We start from the raw sequence: 15,344 nt of genomic DNA, 5'->3' as shown, positions 1-15,344 counted from the left end.
TAGGTAAGAGGGTTGTCTGGCTCCAATTTTTCTGTGTGTCCCTGGGCGAACTATTTAATCATCTCTTAGCTGTCATTCCTTCAGAGTTGTTGTGAAAACCAAGTGAGAACGATACGTCAAGTGCTGACACAAGGTAAGAACTCAACGAATATTAGTTGTTCATTCAGCTATTGAACACTTGCTTGCTATGTGCTGGGCACTGGGCTAAGGTACCTGATGGACAAGGGAGACATGACCCTGATCTCATGGAGTTTACACATTGGGAAGACAGACACTGACAAGTGCTTATGAGTGTGGTGAGCAAAAGGCATGTCTTGAGTAAATGGGTGAATGGATAAATTTGGCTTTGACTGTGTTTGCACTTTTGGCATAAATATAATGTGTCCTTCTCTCCGTTCACTAAGGGTAAGTGAAATCAAACAAGAGGGAGCCATTGAAGACCATCCCAGAATGCTCTCCCACACTCTGGCAATGCTCCGCCTACAATGGCCACTTTTCAGTTCTAGAAACAGCCATGTCCCTCCCACCACAGGGCCTTTGTGTCCAGTTTCCATGGCCTGGGAAGGTCCCCCTACCTCTTTTCAATTAATTCATTCTTACTCATCATTCAGGGGCTGGCTCAAATGTTACTGCCTCCATGAAGCCTTTCTTGACTCCCCAGATAAGCTCGGGGCGACCAAATATAACATTCTGTATTTTCCCTTCTTAGTATGTTTCACAGTTTGAAAATACATATTTGTGTGACCACTTGCTTAGCATGAGTCTTCCCGGTAGATCGAGCATGGAGCTTGTCCATTTCGCTGAGTGTCTTCTCGCCGGCACTGAGCATAGTGCCTGGCTCCAGAACCAGGACGATGGGGTCTGCTCAACACATGCCTCTGAAAAGACAGGGGATGGATGCTCAGGTGTTTGCAGTTCACCTGAAGAGTTGAGGTCAGGCAGGGACCTGCAGCACGGAGGCCAGTCAGAGGCCACGGCAGTGAATGGATGACACGGTGAGGGCTTGAGCCAAGGCAGAGGCAGCAGGACAGGGGGACCGAGGAGATTCCCGAATCAGTGGGGGGGGGGGGGGAGGGCTGCTGAAGAAGGAAGTGTCAAGAACTACTTGCAGGTTTTCAGGTTGGTACAGGGAAAGTGAGACAGGGATTATAGACAGTAAAGCTGAAGGCCTTGTCCCCCACACTCCCACCCCGGCCTGTCTTCCTCCTGCCAGTGGCTTGGACTCTATTCCCAGCACCAGACACAGGCCACACAGCTCAGCAGCACAAGCCCCTTTTTATTAACCATCCTCTCTGGTCTGAATGTGCACAAGTAGAAAAGGAACAGTAAATGCCTTGGGAAGGAGGGGAGGTGAGGGGTCTCTTGAGGTTAGACCAAGAGGCCGGATTCCGGCTCCTTCCCCTGACTGGTCCAGTTCTGTGCAACGACTCCCTCTTATCCCCCGACCCACCAAAGCCAGCATTAGGGGGCTATGCAGCCCTTATGACTGGGCCATCCCGCTGACCCTGTCAGGGTCGGGTGCTGGCAGGGCCCAGTGCTCTCCTGCTGAGAGAAAAAGGCAGCAAGGATCTGGCCCCAAGTATTGAGAGAGGATGCGAGGAGAGGCAGGTCCCCCAGTCTGGGGACTGAGGAGGAGCCTATCTGGCCTCCAGATGACCTCTGCTTCTTAGATTTGACCACCCTGAGTGGTCCCCACCCCCCTGCCATTTCCCTGCCTGGGGCACAACCTGGGGTGACCTCAATATAACTGACAGGCCACCAAGGCCAAGCCTGATGGATGTGTGGTGCTGACAAAGCTGACAAGAGGGTTTGGTACACCTCTACCTCAATTACTTATGTGAGCAAGAGATTGAGCTACATGGAAAAACGGGGTGGGGGGAGGAGCAGACAAGATCCAGACTGACAGGGAAACTTCTAGGCTGGCGTGACTTACTCAAATGCTGCCTAGTCAATGACAACTCAGTTGCCTGTCTTGTGTCTGGGCCACCATGCTAGGGTTGGCAGGGGGCTGAGGGGAAGTGGAAAGCAGAGAGAAGTAGTCATTGAAAGAGAAGCTGTCAGACACGTTCACCTCGATCCTAACCAGCCCAGCCTTCTCCATCATCCACCCTTGTGCATCTGAAAAGAGGGGCCCATCTGGAATCTGAGAGAAAGCAGACTCCCTGCCATGGGGAAAGCTAATGGAGGGGTTCTCACAGCACCGTGGCACGGGGTGGCCCCTGGCCCCTGGTTGAGCCGGGCTGGCACCGTTTGTAAACATTAGACTTGGTGATGTCTGGGAAGAGAGGAGGAGAGGGCTATCGGGTCCCTCAGGTTTGGGGAAATACACAGGGCGAGGCCCCAAAGGCTGGGGAAATGTCAATTAGCCAAGGGAAGGGGGGCTATTGGTACACTGTGGGGCCATGAGGGAGCGGACAGGCATGACTCTATCTGCCTCTGTGCATCTGTGTGGACTCAGTGCTACCTCTGGAACTTCCCAGATCCCAGAGGGAGCCACTGCTGGCTGGTCCACAGACAGATTGAGCAGGCGCTGAGTCCTGGGGTAATGAGCATGCCCCCTACACAGGATGGGCTGCTCTGCGGGAGATGGTGGCTTTCTGCCCACACTCCTTCTCCAGAGGGAAGTCGGGCTGGGTTCTTTCTTCTGAGACCCACTGACCTCTCATCACCATGGGTTCCTGCCATGGAGAAGCTGAGAGCTGGAGTGTGGGAGGTTCCTCTGTGACAGGAGACCTCTTCCCTTCCATGGCACTGCCAGGACAGGGGAGAAGGAAGGGAGCCGGGTTCAAGTTGCCCAGAAGTGTGGGGCCTGGTCACTCCAGATCCATCCCAGGAAAAGGATGTCCAGATGTCCTCCCACCTGGACAGGGGAATGATGCCGGGCTCAGGGAGGCCCCGCGGCTCTACAAGATGGGTCAAAGGCCATGTATTCCTGGGAGGCAGTGGTTATGCCAAGAGGTCCACAAAGATGGCGTTGGCTGTGGTCTGGCCGAAGATGAAGGCTCCCAGGGTGACCAAGAGGACTCCATAACTGACCAGTGCCCACCAGCTGTAGGACAGAAAGAGAGGTGCCTGGTCAGTCAGCCCACCTGTGACTCTGCACACTTCAGCATATATATCAATTAATTACTAGAATTACTTAAACTATTTGTTGTAGGTAGAGCACTTCCTACTTCTCAAGGACTTTTCATACAAAGGTATGTGGTGCCAGGTGTATGATCTAATGGGACTGACTGGTCACTGCAAGCCAAGGGCAGGACGGGGAGTAGGATGCACACCTCTTAATGGAAAGATGTTCAGGAAAAAGCAGGTTACATGGAGTGTGGGCCATTTCATTTAAAACAGAAGGCAGACATTTGCAAATGTATGTATCAAAAATAGCAAGAGGGTTATAATTGGGTATTGAGATTCAGGGTGATTTTTATTTTCTTCCTTAGACTTATGTTTTTTTTTTTTTTTTTTCCTACAATGACTATTACTTGCACAATAATTTTTTAAAAAAAGCATGCAAACTGTTCTCAGCCTCTCTACTATTAAGGGAAATGTGCATATTAAAACAATGGAGTAGTGTTTTAGATCTACCCACTTCAACACAAATTTAAAAGGCTGTTACATACAGCGCTGGCAAGGGTGTGAGGGACAGGGTACTCTCATTCACTGCTGCTGCGACTTTTGAACCCATGTGCCAAAATAAAAATGAGCGCGCCCTGTGATGTAGCAATTTCAGTCTAAGAATCAGTCCCACCAAGATCCTCAAGATATGTATGTGTAAGAGTATTCACATTCAGAATACATTCATACAACAGAATATTCTGCAGCCGTTAAAAAAGGAAGTAGGTCTTCCTGTGCTGATGTAGTGTAATCTCCAAGGTACATGATTAAATAAATAAAAAAGCGAGTGGCAGAAAACCATTTCTAGCATGAAGCCATTTTTGGAAAAAACAAACTAGACACAAAATCTCGCGTGTTTGTGTACACACATGCATAGCTCTGCATACACAGACAGGCACGCATGCACAGAAACAGCCTGGACAGGTGCAGACCATGCTGAAGACATGAAGCTGGGGATGGAGGAGGATGGCATCTGGACTGCGGGGGAAGAGGGACTTCCCCTGTTTTCTCTAAAGTCTTTCAGTCTTGCTTCAACTGTCATAACTAGCACGTTACTCATTTAAAAAAAGGTATTTTAAAAACGCATGTTTTTCAAAGTGAGCATGTACCCAGACCCCTACTATTTTAAGGACGCCCAAGGCTACCTCCTGATCTAGTACCTCCCCTGAGAGGACCAGGGTGAGGACCAAGGGGTGGGCCCTGCTTACCTGGCCGGCTTGACTTCGTCCATCTCAGAGAGTTTGGCTTGAATGAGGCACAGCCCTGGAAGAGAATAGACGGCCCTGAGAGCTTGGGTGGGCTCCCTCCCTCAAGCCAGTGGTGGATGGAGGAAGGACTGTTTGCTCTTCCAGACAGTCCATCTCTGCACCCCCACACCAAGCCGGAGGCCAGCATCTGACAGGCACACCTTGGGCTGCATGCAAGACTCAGAGCTAAAGGGGCAGCGCTGGAAGGTGACTCAGTGGTGCCTGCGCCCCAGGGCCCTGCCAGGCACACTTCAGAGCAGATGTGGGCCCTATGATTCGAGCAAAGTGACAAGGGCTTTCAAGGTGGTCTCCGAGGTAGAGATGAGCTAGACACAGGTGGAACTCGCAGCTGGGCAGATGGGACACTTTCCCAGGGCTGTGGCGGCAGACCAGTGTCTGAGACTCAGGTCTCCCAGCTTCTGCGGCAAAGTGCTGCCACCAGACCCCACTGCCCTCTGGGGACTGAACCAGCCAGATTCCTGACAGTCAGGGAGCAACAGGTACTTGAACGGAGGGTTAAGTGTATAGGCTGTGGACCTAGACAGACTCGGGGTTGAAAAGGTTCTGTTACTCACTAGCTGAGTTTGCCAACAACCTCCAGGCAAGTCTGTTGCCCTCCCTGAACCTCGCATCTCCTTGTCAGTAAAATGGAGATAACACTACATCATTTCTCAGGAGATGATGCTTGGACAGGGACTGCAGTGGGTGACAATAAATTCTGGTGGTTCCTCTCCCCAGCAGGTGAGCAACTGAGGAGCTGAAGCTGGCAGGCCCTGGGAGTCAGGGGCCCGCACCTGGGAAGACAAAGATGAAGCAGGCGGCCAGGCCTCCGATGACTGAGATGACCTTGCCGATATCAGGGATGAAGAGCGCCAGCAGCAGCGTGAGCAGGAACCAGACCAGCGTCTGCAGCACCCGCCGCCGTTGCTCCCGCCCCACGTCCTCCTCCACGGGCGTCCCCTGGCAGCGCAGCCACAGGCCTTCAATCACTGCCCTGCCACACGGAGAAAGGCTCAGCTGCACCCCTGCACAGAGTGCCCTGCCGCCCCCCCCCGCCCCGCCCCCGGCTCACAGAGCCAGACCCCTGGCTGGGAAGATTGTGGGTGAGGAGGCCCTGATCCCTGAGCCTGTTTCCTTGTCTGTAAAGTGTGCCAAGCAGTGCTCTTCTTGGGGCTGCCTTGGGGACTGGGTGAGATGGTGACTGTGAAGGGCTTAGTGCCCTGCCTGGCCCAGGACATGCTTATCTCTCGGGAACTCATGCTATTATTCTCCCAAAAAAGAAGGGGCACCCAGATGGCTGGGAGCTCAGAAGAGTATCTGGACTAGAGTTTCTTAGAGGACTCATAGAATGTTCTCGGGAACCCGGGACAAAAGCTGGGGGTACCAGTGGGGCCGTGCCAGGCACTGACTCCTTTTCCTATGGGCTTCAGTTTCTCCTTCTACAAAATGGGTTCCACACAAGGCCCAAGGACCATGTTCAAAGGGCTTTCAGGGGCCCTGAGGGGGCTTTCAGGGGCGTGCCGAGGGGGCTCACCGCCCACAGAAGTGCAGGATGGAGTAGGAAGAGAGCACGCTCAGGATGATGAAGGCGCGGGCCACGGCCACGGCCACGTCATTGGAGGGGTAGGACAAAAGCACGTCAGGGTCCACAGAAGCTCCAAAGGCCAGGAAGCCGCAGACACCTGAGGACAGAGACGAAAGGGCTGGATCGGGGCCACCTGGAGGGTGAGGGCAATGGACTGTCCACTGCTGGGCGTGACGTCAGATGGAGGGGCGCTGGAGCAGTTCCGGGGGCTCAGAGGGTGCTGGGCTGGGATCAGAAGCCGCTCTCCCAGCCCCCCGCTGCCCCCTTTTTGATCTTGTGCTTGCTCAGCACGTTCGTGTCTCAGAATTTCTGCACTAACTTCCTTCTCCCCAGCTCTGCATGCTGCCGCATCTCCACCATGCAGACGTCTCCTCCTCAGAGGATGCTGCCAGGCCCAGCCCGCCCGCAGCGTGCTCTCATCACTGTTATTTTCTGCAGAGCACTCCTCTCTCTCTTTTAAACCTTTGTTTATTGTTTGTCTCCCTAACCAGAACATGAGCCCCAGGAGAACAGGGACCCTGCCTTTTTGCCTCTCTTGTTCCTACCTGTGCCATCAGTGGAAGAACAGTGCTGGCCCCAGAACTACCCATGGAAGGAGTCACAGGACTGTTCTTCCTGGTCTCCCAGGCCTGCTCCCTCATCCGAACCGTTTTCCACACAGCACCCACGGCCATCTTTTGCCGAGGCATACTCCTGCTTAAAACCGCTTCCGTCTGGTTCTCAAGAACCCTCAAGGCCCAACGGGAGGTGGCCCCGGTCCTCTCTGGCCTCAGGGCTTGTTGCCCACCCTGTACTTGCTCCATTCCAGGTATACAGACCTTTCTTCTGTCCCTGCCCCAGGGAATGGCATTTTCTGGTTCCTCAGTCTGGAATGTTCTTCTCTTAGCTCTCTGGATTCTGTTCCTTCTCGTCATGTGGGCCTCCCCAAATGCTACCCCATCAGTGAGGAGTCTTCTGTGAATCACCCCCGCAAAGCCAACCCCTCCCGGCCCCACTCATGCTGTCCCTGTTTCACTGTCACTGGGGTACTCGTCACTGTCTGGAATTCCTTACTGATGCCTGGTTCACGCTTGTAAGGCTGTCTTCTGACTGGACTGTCAATTCCGTGAGGGCAGGACCAGGCCTATCTACCTACATGGCGCCCCCATGCTGACGACAGTTCCTGGCACTCGCTAGGCACCAGATGAGAGCTGTTGAATGAATAGATGAATATATCTCTCTCATTTGGGCAGGAGGCCCAAGGCGGCCAAGTTCAAGCCAATGCCTACAGAAGGGTTTGATGTGCCAAGAGTACAGAGCTGTCCCCAGGAAAACTGTAACAGAGGACTCAGGGACAAAGAGAGAGAGTGGGAGCATTCTGAAGCCTGGGCCTCGGAGGGTAGCACTCACCTGTGCCCATGTAAACAGCGAGGGCTATGACCATGGCGGCCGTCACCACCCCACCCCACGTCTTCACCTCGGGCCGCCGCATGCTGTTGAAGATGGGCACACTGCTTACGTGGCACTGTCGGGGTGAAGGTCACAGTTATGGTGGGGAAGTGATCTCACCCAGGTTTCCAGAGGAGATACCTTGGGGGCAAAGACCACAGGGACAATGGGCAAGTCCTGGGGGCTCCCGCTCCGTCTTTCCTCCCAGGACTCCCCACCCTGCTTGTAACATAGGCTCCATCCCAGGGTGGAGATTGAGCTAAGGGGATGACAGGGACCTTGCAACTGGCACCTGAAATCCGAAGCAGATGGTGGGCATGGCATTGAACACAGCCATCCAGGAAACTGGCCTGTGGACAAACACACAAGAATCTTCTGCCCATGCACCTCACAGAGCCGCCAACCAGCGTTCTACACATTCGAGCTGCCAGAGTCTGGCAACAGGGAGAGGACACAACTCCGCTTCACAGATCAGTAAACTGAGGCTCTGGAAGGCCCTCCTGGGAATCTAGAATCTTGAATTTCTAGCTCCTATACTGGCTTCTGCTTTTCTGGTTTGTTCCTTTCAAAAAAAAGAAAACTTTTTTCCTTTTTTAATGATAAAACATCCACTCTCACATAGAAGATACAGAAATTACAGGTGAGCACGAATTGGAAATACGTGCAACTTGACCCCGGCAGTCTCCACAACCTGAGGCAGTCTCACGCTGGCTCATCTGCTGGGTATCAGTGGCAAAGTGTCTCCCGTCTGGTTCTCACTCTTCCCTCCTTCCTACAATGACCAATGAGTCACCCCCTGATGAGCTAACGAGCTCTGAGAAGAGCACCTATGTGGCCTTTTGATGTCTGACCCAGCAGCTTCTAGGGTCCAAGTGGCGGCTTCTACCTCATGGCACCTGGGGGCCCTCACCTACCTGGTCAGGATGTCCCCTGGGGTCATCTCTTTATCTGGCCAGATGTATTTGATGATAACGATGGCAGTGACATACCAGGTGCCCACGACGCTCAGGAAGCTGCCGGGAAGAACAGACTGAACGCTCCCCTCCCCAGCCCCAGCTGTCCCTTTTCTGATTCCACCCCAGGGGCAAATGCCCTCAGGCCTAGTGACCACGGTGTCTATTGATTGAATTAGAAGACTATTCTAACAAAGACTCAAGAAATGTATGAGGAATAAGTTTTGGAGAAACTGGCCACAGCTAATAGGGAGCTGGACCCCAACAGGGGACCAGACCGACATTTCTGACCATTGCAAAATGTACTGGTTTAGCTCCATGGTTTGGAGGACTGGGCTTCAAAGCACATCTCCTACTTCAATCAGAGCTGCCCACACTTGGTGAGGGCTGCAAACAGGGCCTTTGATAACTAGGAGAGACTAGAAGTAAAAGGGGTGAAGGTATAAATGCTAGAATGTCAAAATTAAAGGGGGATCTTGGAGACAACTGAGTGTGACTCTGTTAATTATGGATCACAGGAAATGGCTTAGAATCCCATGGCTTTGCAGACCCTGAGCCAGGAAGCCAGTCCTCTTCCTTCATTACAAGTTGCATGGAAGATGCTGCATGGCTGATAATCCTAACCAATCAAAAATTCCATTCTCCCTGGGAAAGCCAAGGCCCAAGCCAGGAGGCTGCCTTCACATACCTGGTTATCACCTGTCCCTTCTCTGACAAGGACACTGGAACTGAATATTCCACTGATGCAAAGGGCCACTGTCTCCCTTGTCACTGACAGAAAAGGAAGTCTAGCTGGAACTCTGCAAGCTCTGGTCTTCCCTGCCTTGCCCACCCCTTCTACCCAAGAAGGCAGGGTGCAATGGAGGAGAGGGGTTCCAGCAGCCCTTGGATCTCCAGTTGCCTATGATCAGAGCTGTCTGGTCCAGGTTGGGGTGGGGCCTCCAAACCTGGCATATTTCTGGAAGCCGATCTCCCTGGGGATGGAAAGGGGCAGGATGAAGAGGAAGGCAGTGAGGCTGATGGTGAACTTTCGGTCTGTGTACCAGGGGTTGCCACCGGCCCCCTCAGGCTCCTTTGCCATCACAGCTATAACTGCACAGGGAGGAAGGAGGGAATGTCATGCCAGGCTATGGCAGGGTTTGGCCTTCCAGCTCTGCTGGGCCTCAGGACCTCCATCTGTCTAATAGGCCCAGCAGCCAGAAGGGAGGATTCCCAGATGTATGCTGGGCCTAGGCTAGACCCTCGGGAGGTATTCCATGCCCTTTCCCTCCCCTGCCAGGATTCCCAGGGCCAAGGAGAAGGGATGAGGTAGCTTCTGAGGAAAACTCACTCTTGTCCTGCTGGTCTCCGATGATGATGAGGAAGGCGATGCAGGTGCCGAAGGTATAGATGGCAATGGCTACCTCACACAGCACGCCCGTCAGTTTGCCACATACAGCCCACACCACCTCCTGGTAGGTCCGCTCATTGCTGGCCTGGGAGCAGTAGGCCAGGATGACAAGGCCGCTGATGATGAAGACCAGCATACCCTGAGGACAGGGGCAGAACAAGAGGGTGTGGGAAAGGCCTGGCAGCAAATGGCAGCCTGGTCTTGCTCAGCATTTACTGGACCAATGCCCAAGGCCAGTGTGGCAAATGAGCCTCATCTTCTTGGGCAATCTTAACAGATTACTGGAGGATGCTGAGTTGAGATTTTCTTTAAAAGTTTTGTGGAAAATTTCACACACACATGAAAGGAGACAAAGTAGTATAAAAGAGCCCCATGTTCTTGTCACTCAGCTTCAAAAATGATCAATTTAAGGCCAATCTTGTTTCCCTTATTCCTACTCCCATTTGGATTATTTTGAAGAAAATATAAGCTACCATATCATTTCAGCAGCAAATATTTCAGCATGTAGTTCTAAAAGATAAAGGTCTACTTTTTAAACATAACCACAAGATTATTAAACATGCAACCGATGTCAAATTTCCCTGATTGCCGAGAAGGGTTTTGAAGACTCATCTGGAATCAGAGGAAAGAATGCTGGAATAGATTAGTAATGTCTGCCATGTGTGAGAGAGGGGGGAGTGGTAGCACATGTCACCTGCAGACCATCCCTGGTCCAAAGCCTCCTATTTGAGACAGAGGTCAAAGCCACCAGCTATACTACATTTCTGCCATCTTGGACTGAACACTCACCATCTGCAGCGTTATGCCGGCTGCCACGCCCCCAGCAGTGCTGAAGGCTGCTGGGAAGTTGAGCAACCCTGCACCCAGGCAGGCGTTGACTACGATGAAGATGGCCCCAAATGTGGAAGTGGTACCTCTGCTCAGACCTTCAGGAGAGGCTTCCTCCTCATTCTTGGGGTCCGTGTCCACACAGGGACTCTGCAGCAGACGGGCCCGCTCCCCAGCATCCGTGCTGAAGCCCCACTCGCCAAGGTCACTGTTGATGCTGACCTGGGCCATGGCCCTGGGAGCCCTCTTCCTGCAGGGTCTGTGGATTCTGCCTCACAACCACATCTCCTGAGCAGCTGAGGGAACTCTTGCAGCTGGTGGGTGGCACCGGCCTGTTCAGGGCTGTTCTCCTAGGCCTGTGGGCTCTGGCTCATCTCAGCCTGGAAGGGAAACATGGGTACTACTGTGATCCCGAGGTGAGCACAAAAAGGTGGAACAACTTTCCCAACATCAGACGGCTGGGATTCAAAACCAGGTGTGCCTCTGTGCAGAACACTGCTCTGGGTGCTGTAGTGTGGGGTGGCAGAGATAGAGATAGGTCACAGGCAAATCCTGCTTGTTTCAGACTTACAGACCCACAGGGTAAATAAGACAAACGTGAGAGGGGTACCAACAGGTCAGCACTAGACATAAGCCACGTATGGGGTAGGAGTGTCATGGACATATCTCATTCTTTTCTTATGATGCTGGTTATAAGGTTTGGCTAGATCGAATCCCTGATCTGGGGTCATATTAGCAAGTTGCAGACCAGGATTTGGATTCAGATCTGTCTGGCTTCCTGGCCTGTTTCCACACCACAGGGTCCCAAGAACAGCACTCAGAACCATGAGTATTTCAGTATATTCCAGCCCAGCGCACCTCCCTCCAGCCCAGAGCCTAAATTCTGCAGAGCTTTCAAAGCCCTTCAAAATTCAGGGCAAGTCTCACTCTCCTCCCATGTGACTGACCTAACCACTGCCCATCACAGAGGCATCCCCTCTGATGAGCTCAGGGGTTTAGAATGGCAAAGGAGGCCCCCTGGGAGGTAAGATGCTTCTCACTGTTCTTCCTGGTGATGGTGGAACAAAGTTGGGAATGATAAACTCATGAGAGGAAAAAGGAACAGTTTGGGTGCTCAGACATCTGTTACCATGCATGCAATCAAGGGACCAGCTCCAGAAAAAATATCACTCTGCTAGCTCCAAGTCCAGAAAGATCAGTCAGAAGCCACAGGGCTTCCTTTTATGCAACCATCTGCCAAGCCAGCAACTCAGCCAAAAAAATCAATCAATCAATCAATCAATCAATCAAAGCGGTGAGTAGTGGAGGAAGAGACTTGGACTCCCGGGCTCGCAGCATAGCTCGAGAGAGAGAGCCCTGCAGTTAGTGCTGCCAGGACTGTGAGATCTTGCTCACATCTCAGACACAGAGGTCTCTGCCTTGGTCCTAGATCTCTCAGCCTCTCCTCTCCTCCAATTATTCAGCTCCACGGTCCCCAGCTTATCTGCCCTTCCCACCTGATAGGCTATGGTCCAGGGGGTTTATTTGCCCTTGCAGCTCCTTCTCTCCAAAGATCTGGGATCTGATTCTCCTCACTTCTCTCTCTCTGGTGCCAATTTCTTCTTTCTCAAGACTACCTAAAATCTGCTGTCAGCAAAAAGAAGAGTTTGAGCTATTACTGGGCTGGTCAGCAAAGTGAAGGGAATCAGGCCTCTCTGACTTTAAGTCACAGAAAGGAGATCAGACCAAATCAGACAGGGAAACGGGATCACGGAGGAAAAGAGGCTAGACTAATGTCACAGAGGATAGTTGGCTGAGCCATAATGAGAAGCCAGATACCCGCGTGCTCAGGCCGGAGTTGTAACCATTGCAGTAGGCCGCTCAGATCCCAACCGGAGCAGGTTCCCACTCCAGCCTGGGGCTGGATCCCAGAAACAGGAGCGGTAGGTTGCATTGGGAGGTGGGCCAGAGCGCACCTGGAATGGAGGGGACGATCCCCAGACCTGAAGTGTTGCGGGCCGGCTGCTGTGGGGTAAATGGGGAGAGATTCTGGGACTCCAAGCGGGACGACGGGGCGGAGACCCGGCAGAGACAAGCCGGGCTAAGGAACTGCAGAGCCGGCTCAGCCGAAGGCTGGCGTGAGACCGAGGACGCCGCGCCCCGGAGCTCTGCAGGGAGTGGGCAGGGGTCTCCCTCGGTAGGGGTCCTGGGTACCCGAGGACCTAAAGCTGGTAACCTCCACCGCCTCTATCTCCTGGGACCTACCTCCTGTGCCTCTGCCCGAACCGGCTACGCAGACACATGACCAGCAGACACCTGACCACCGGGGCTTGGGCGGGCCGCGGGACACGCCGGGAGTTGTAGTTTCCGCGGCTGGTATTACAAACAATGTACCGGTTTGTGTTAACTGATCACTTGTTGAAGGACATCGGAGCTGTTTGCAGGTTTTGAAAACATAAGTTTTATTGAGCATTATGCATTTTAATATAAAATTGATCTTTTTTAATGTGTCGAATACAGTGGTTTTTAGTATATTCAGTTTTGCAACCGCAACCACTAATTTCAGCATTGTTATCATTCTCCCCCAAACCCTGTAACCATTAAGTCACACTCTCTCACCCTTCCTTCCACAAGCCCCTGGCAACCACTAACCTACTTTGTACTTTGAGTTAACTGTTTTCAAGTTTCATATCCACGTTGGAGCATATTAGTGCTCCATTTATTTTTTATTGCTAAATAATATTTCTTGGTATGGCTAGACCACATTATTATTCATTCATCAGCTGATTGGACATTTGAATAATGCTGCTATGAACACTTGCACTGGTTTTGGTGTGGATGCATGTTTTCATTTATCTTGGGTATATGTGTAGCAGAATTGTTGGGTCAAATGGTAACCCAAAGTTAAACTTTTTGAGGAATTGATAGACTGTATTCCAAAGCAGCTCCACCACTTTACATACATTCCTATCAACATTGTGTGGGGCTCCAATTTCTCCACATCCTTTATTGTCTTGTTGATTATAGCCACCCTGGTGTGTGTGGTGATTCATTGTGGTTTTGATTTGCATTTCCATAATGACTAGTATGTCTTCTCTGGAGAAATGTCCATTCAGACCCTTTTTCCAGTTATTAATTGGGTTACTTGTCTTTTTATCATTGTGTACTTTATATATTCTGGATGCAAGTCCCTTGTTAGATATACGATTTACACCACTAGTCTCGATTTTAATAAAATTAGCATCTAAAAAGTTGTTCTTTCAATTATTAGATATAAACCAGTAATTTCTATGAAAACAAATTCCACAGTCCACAAATAAGGAAAAAATTGAAAAAAATTCTCAAGCTGGTTGAGTTAACTGGATTTTGGTTAAAGCCTGAGGCAGCTTTGTCAAATAGTACACAATGGCTGGTCAATGGGTCAGCTGTATCCCAACCACCTAGAAAGTTTTCTTTTTATTATTTAAAAAAACAAACAAACAAACAAAAGATTCCCAAGCCTTATCCCAGATGTATTGATTCAGAATGCCCAGAAGGTTAAGGCCAGGGAACCAATATTAAAAAAATAACAACCCAGCTTGGCAAATTACCTCCTCTGTTAGGTGGACAAACAACACTTTAGACCCAGATTAAAAAACTAGGAAAGAGTTGAAAGCAAATTGCTGGGAAAAACATCAGGGTTCATTCACATCCTACGTGACTGTTTTCAGTGAGGTAAGGGACTCGGTCCAGGGTGAGCTGGCAATACGTGTGTTTAAAAATAACAAGGTCAGCAGGGTGGTCAAGTTCCTTTCCAAGTTCAACAATTTGTGTTCCAGACAGGCAGACTTAAAAGCAGTTTCTCCTAAACTGGGTGGTCAGTCCCTTTATGGAGCAGCTGACTAACATGTTTATCATTCTCTGTTTTACTTTTCCAAAGACATCCAGGGAAAGTCCGTTCCAGATAAAGTTCATTCACTTATCCTCTCACAACCTTCAGGGATTCATTTGCAGCAGGAACACAGAACCAAGGGTCACAGACGAGACTGCTGTGCACCTCAGAGTGAGAAGCAGGGGGAAAGAACAGGTCAAGGGAGCTGCCCCCTTCCAATGATGACCAAAACACTGTGGATGTGCTCTGGGCCTGACTCCTGCTCCATTGCCTGTCTGGCCAGTAGCTGTCCAACCTTGAAGGACTCCTAATGTGAAGCGAGGGGGACCAAATAACCTTGGGTGGGGCTGATGCCAAGCAGGTGCCACTGTTAGATGTTTGCTGACAGAGTACATGACTTTATGCATCTTGCTTGCAAATCATTTAAAAAATTTAGTTGCCAACTTTTAAGCATCGATGGACTTTCCATAAAAATCAGGGTTTGTTCGATTTGAAAAATTTAAGACCTGCAGTCCTGGACTTTCATTCTCACAGTGCCTGTTGTTTCCCTATCACTCACCACTGAGGATGAGGGTTGGGTCGCCAATGGTCATCACGCAACCAGGCTGCATCACTCTTTTGACTTTACATTCACTATTTGTATTACTTCCTTGGCTCCTACAGACATCTGAAGCTGCCGCCACCCCTCCATCTCCTCTGCTTCCTGCCTATATCCACAGGATCCTTTGAGGTGCTCCGCTTGTCCCCCAAGGTCCAAAGGATTATACCTACATTTCCAGTATCTTTGGACTGGACAAGCTGAATGGCAAGGCAAAGACAAAGATGTGCCTTCAGTTTACATGTGGAACAGCTAATGGCTTATGGTCAGTTGGACATGATTTCAGATTTCCGGGATATACAGCCATTCCTACTCTTTCCTTATTAAAGAAAAAAGATAACATCATAGACAGTG

The 15,344-nt window shown here is 51.0% G+C and overlaps 1 protein-coding gene across 9 annotated transcripts; it reads right to left on the bottom strand.

The window, feature by feature from the left end:
• Positions 1-670: 670 nt before the first annotated feature.
• Positions 671-12,906, bottom strand: SLC38A7 (solute carrier family 38 member 7). Of its 9 annotated transcripts, none has more exons than XR_004954250.1 (13): positions 12,361-12,770; positions 12,039-12,168; positions 10,504-10,922; positions 9,655-9,853; positions 9,272-9,416; positions 8,286-8,384; positions 7,664-7,721; positions 7,333-7,447; positions 5,893-6,040; positions 5,153-5,352; positions 4,320-4,374; positions 2,660-3,049; positions 671-878 (listed from the first exon to the last, which is right to left on the bottom strand). XR_004954250.1 is itself a non-coding variant. In XM_016155994.2 (12 exons), exons 3-12 carry the CDS (start codon positions 10,771-10,773, stop codon positions 2,947-2,949), a joined length of 1,392 nt encoding a protein of 463 aa, XP_016011480.2. In that variant the 5' UTR covers positions 10,774-10,922; positions 12,039-12,168; positions 12,787-12,839; the 3' UTR covers positions 1,257-2,946. The 9 variants fall into 9 exon arrangements, 7 of the variants coding, with proteins under 7 accessions (XP_016011480.2, XP_016011478.2, XP_016011479.2 ...); XR_004954251.1 differs by having other exon boundaries at positions 2,861-3,049; XM_016155994.2 differs by lacking the exons at positions 671-878; positions 12,361-12,770 and adding an exon at positions 12,787-12,839 and having other exon boundaries at positions 1,257-3,049.
• Positions 12,907-15,344: the final 2,438 nt, after the last annotated feature.

Source organism: Rousettus aegyptiacus, unplaced genomic scaffold (assembly GCF_014176215.1).
Source record: "Rousettus aegyptiacus isolate mRouAeg1 unplaced genomic scaffold, mRouAeg1.p scaffold_m13_p_14, whole genome shotgun sequence".
NCBI lineage: Eukaryota > Metazoa > Chordata > Mammalia > Chiroptera > Pteropodidae > Rousettus > Rousettus aegyptiacus.
This window is presented reverse-complemented; position numbering and strand designations above follow the sequence as displayed.

Excerpts from the sequence above, each read along its gene's own strand:
- SLC38A7 (XM_016155998.2), bottom strand. The coding sequence starts at position 10,773 with ATGGCCCAGGTCAGCATCAACAGTGACCTTGGCGAGTGGGGCTTCAGC. Across the intron at positions 9,854-10,503 it reads CCGGCATAACGCTGCAGATG|GGTATGCTGGTCTTCATCAT; the intron begins GTGAGTGTTCAG and ends CCCTGTCCTCAG. Across the intron at positions 7,448-7,663 it reads CCATCTGCTTCGGATTTCAG|TGCCACGTAAGCAGTGTGCC; the intron begins GTGCCAGTTGCA and ends TCACCCCGACAG.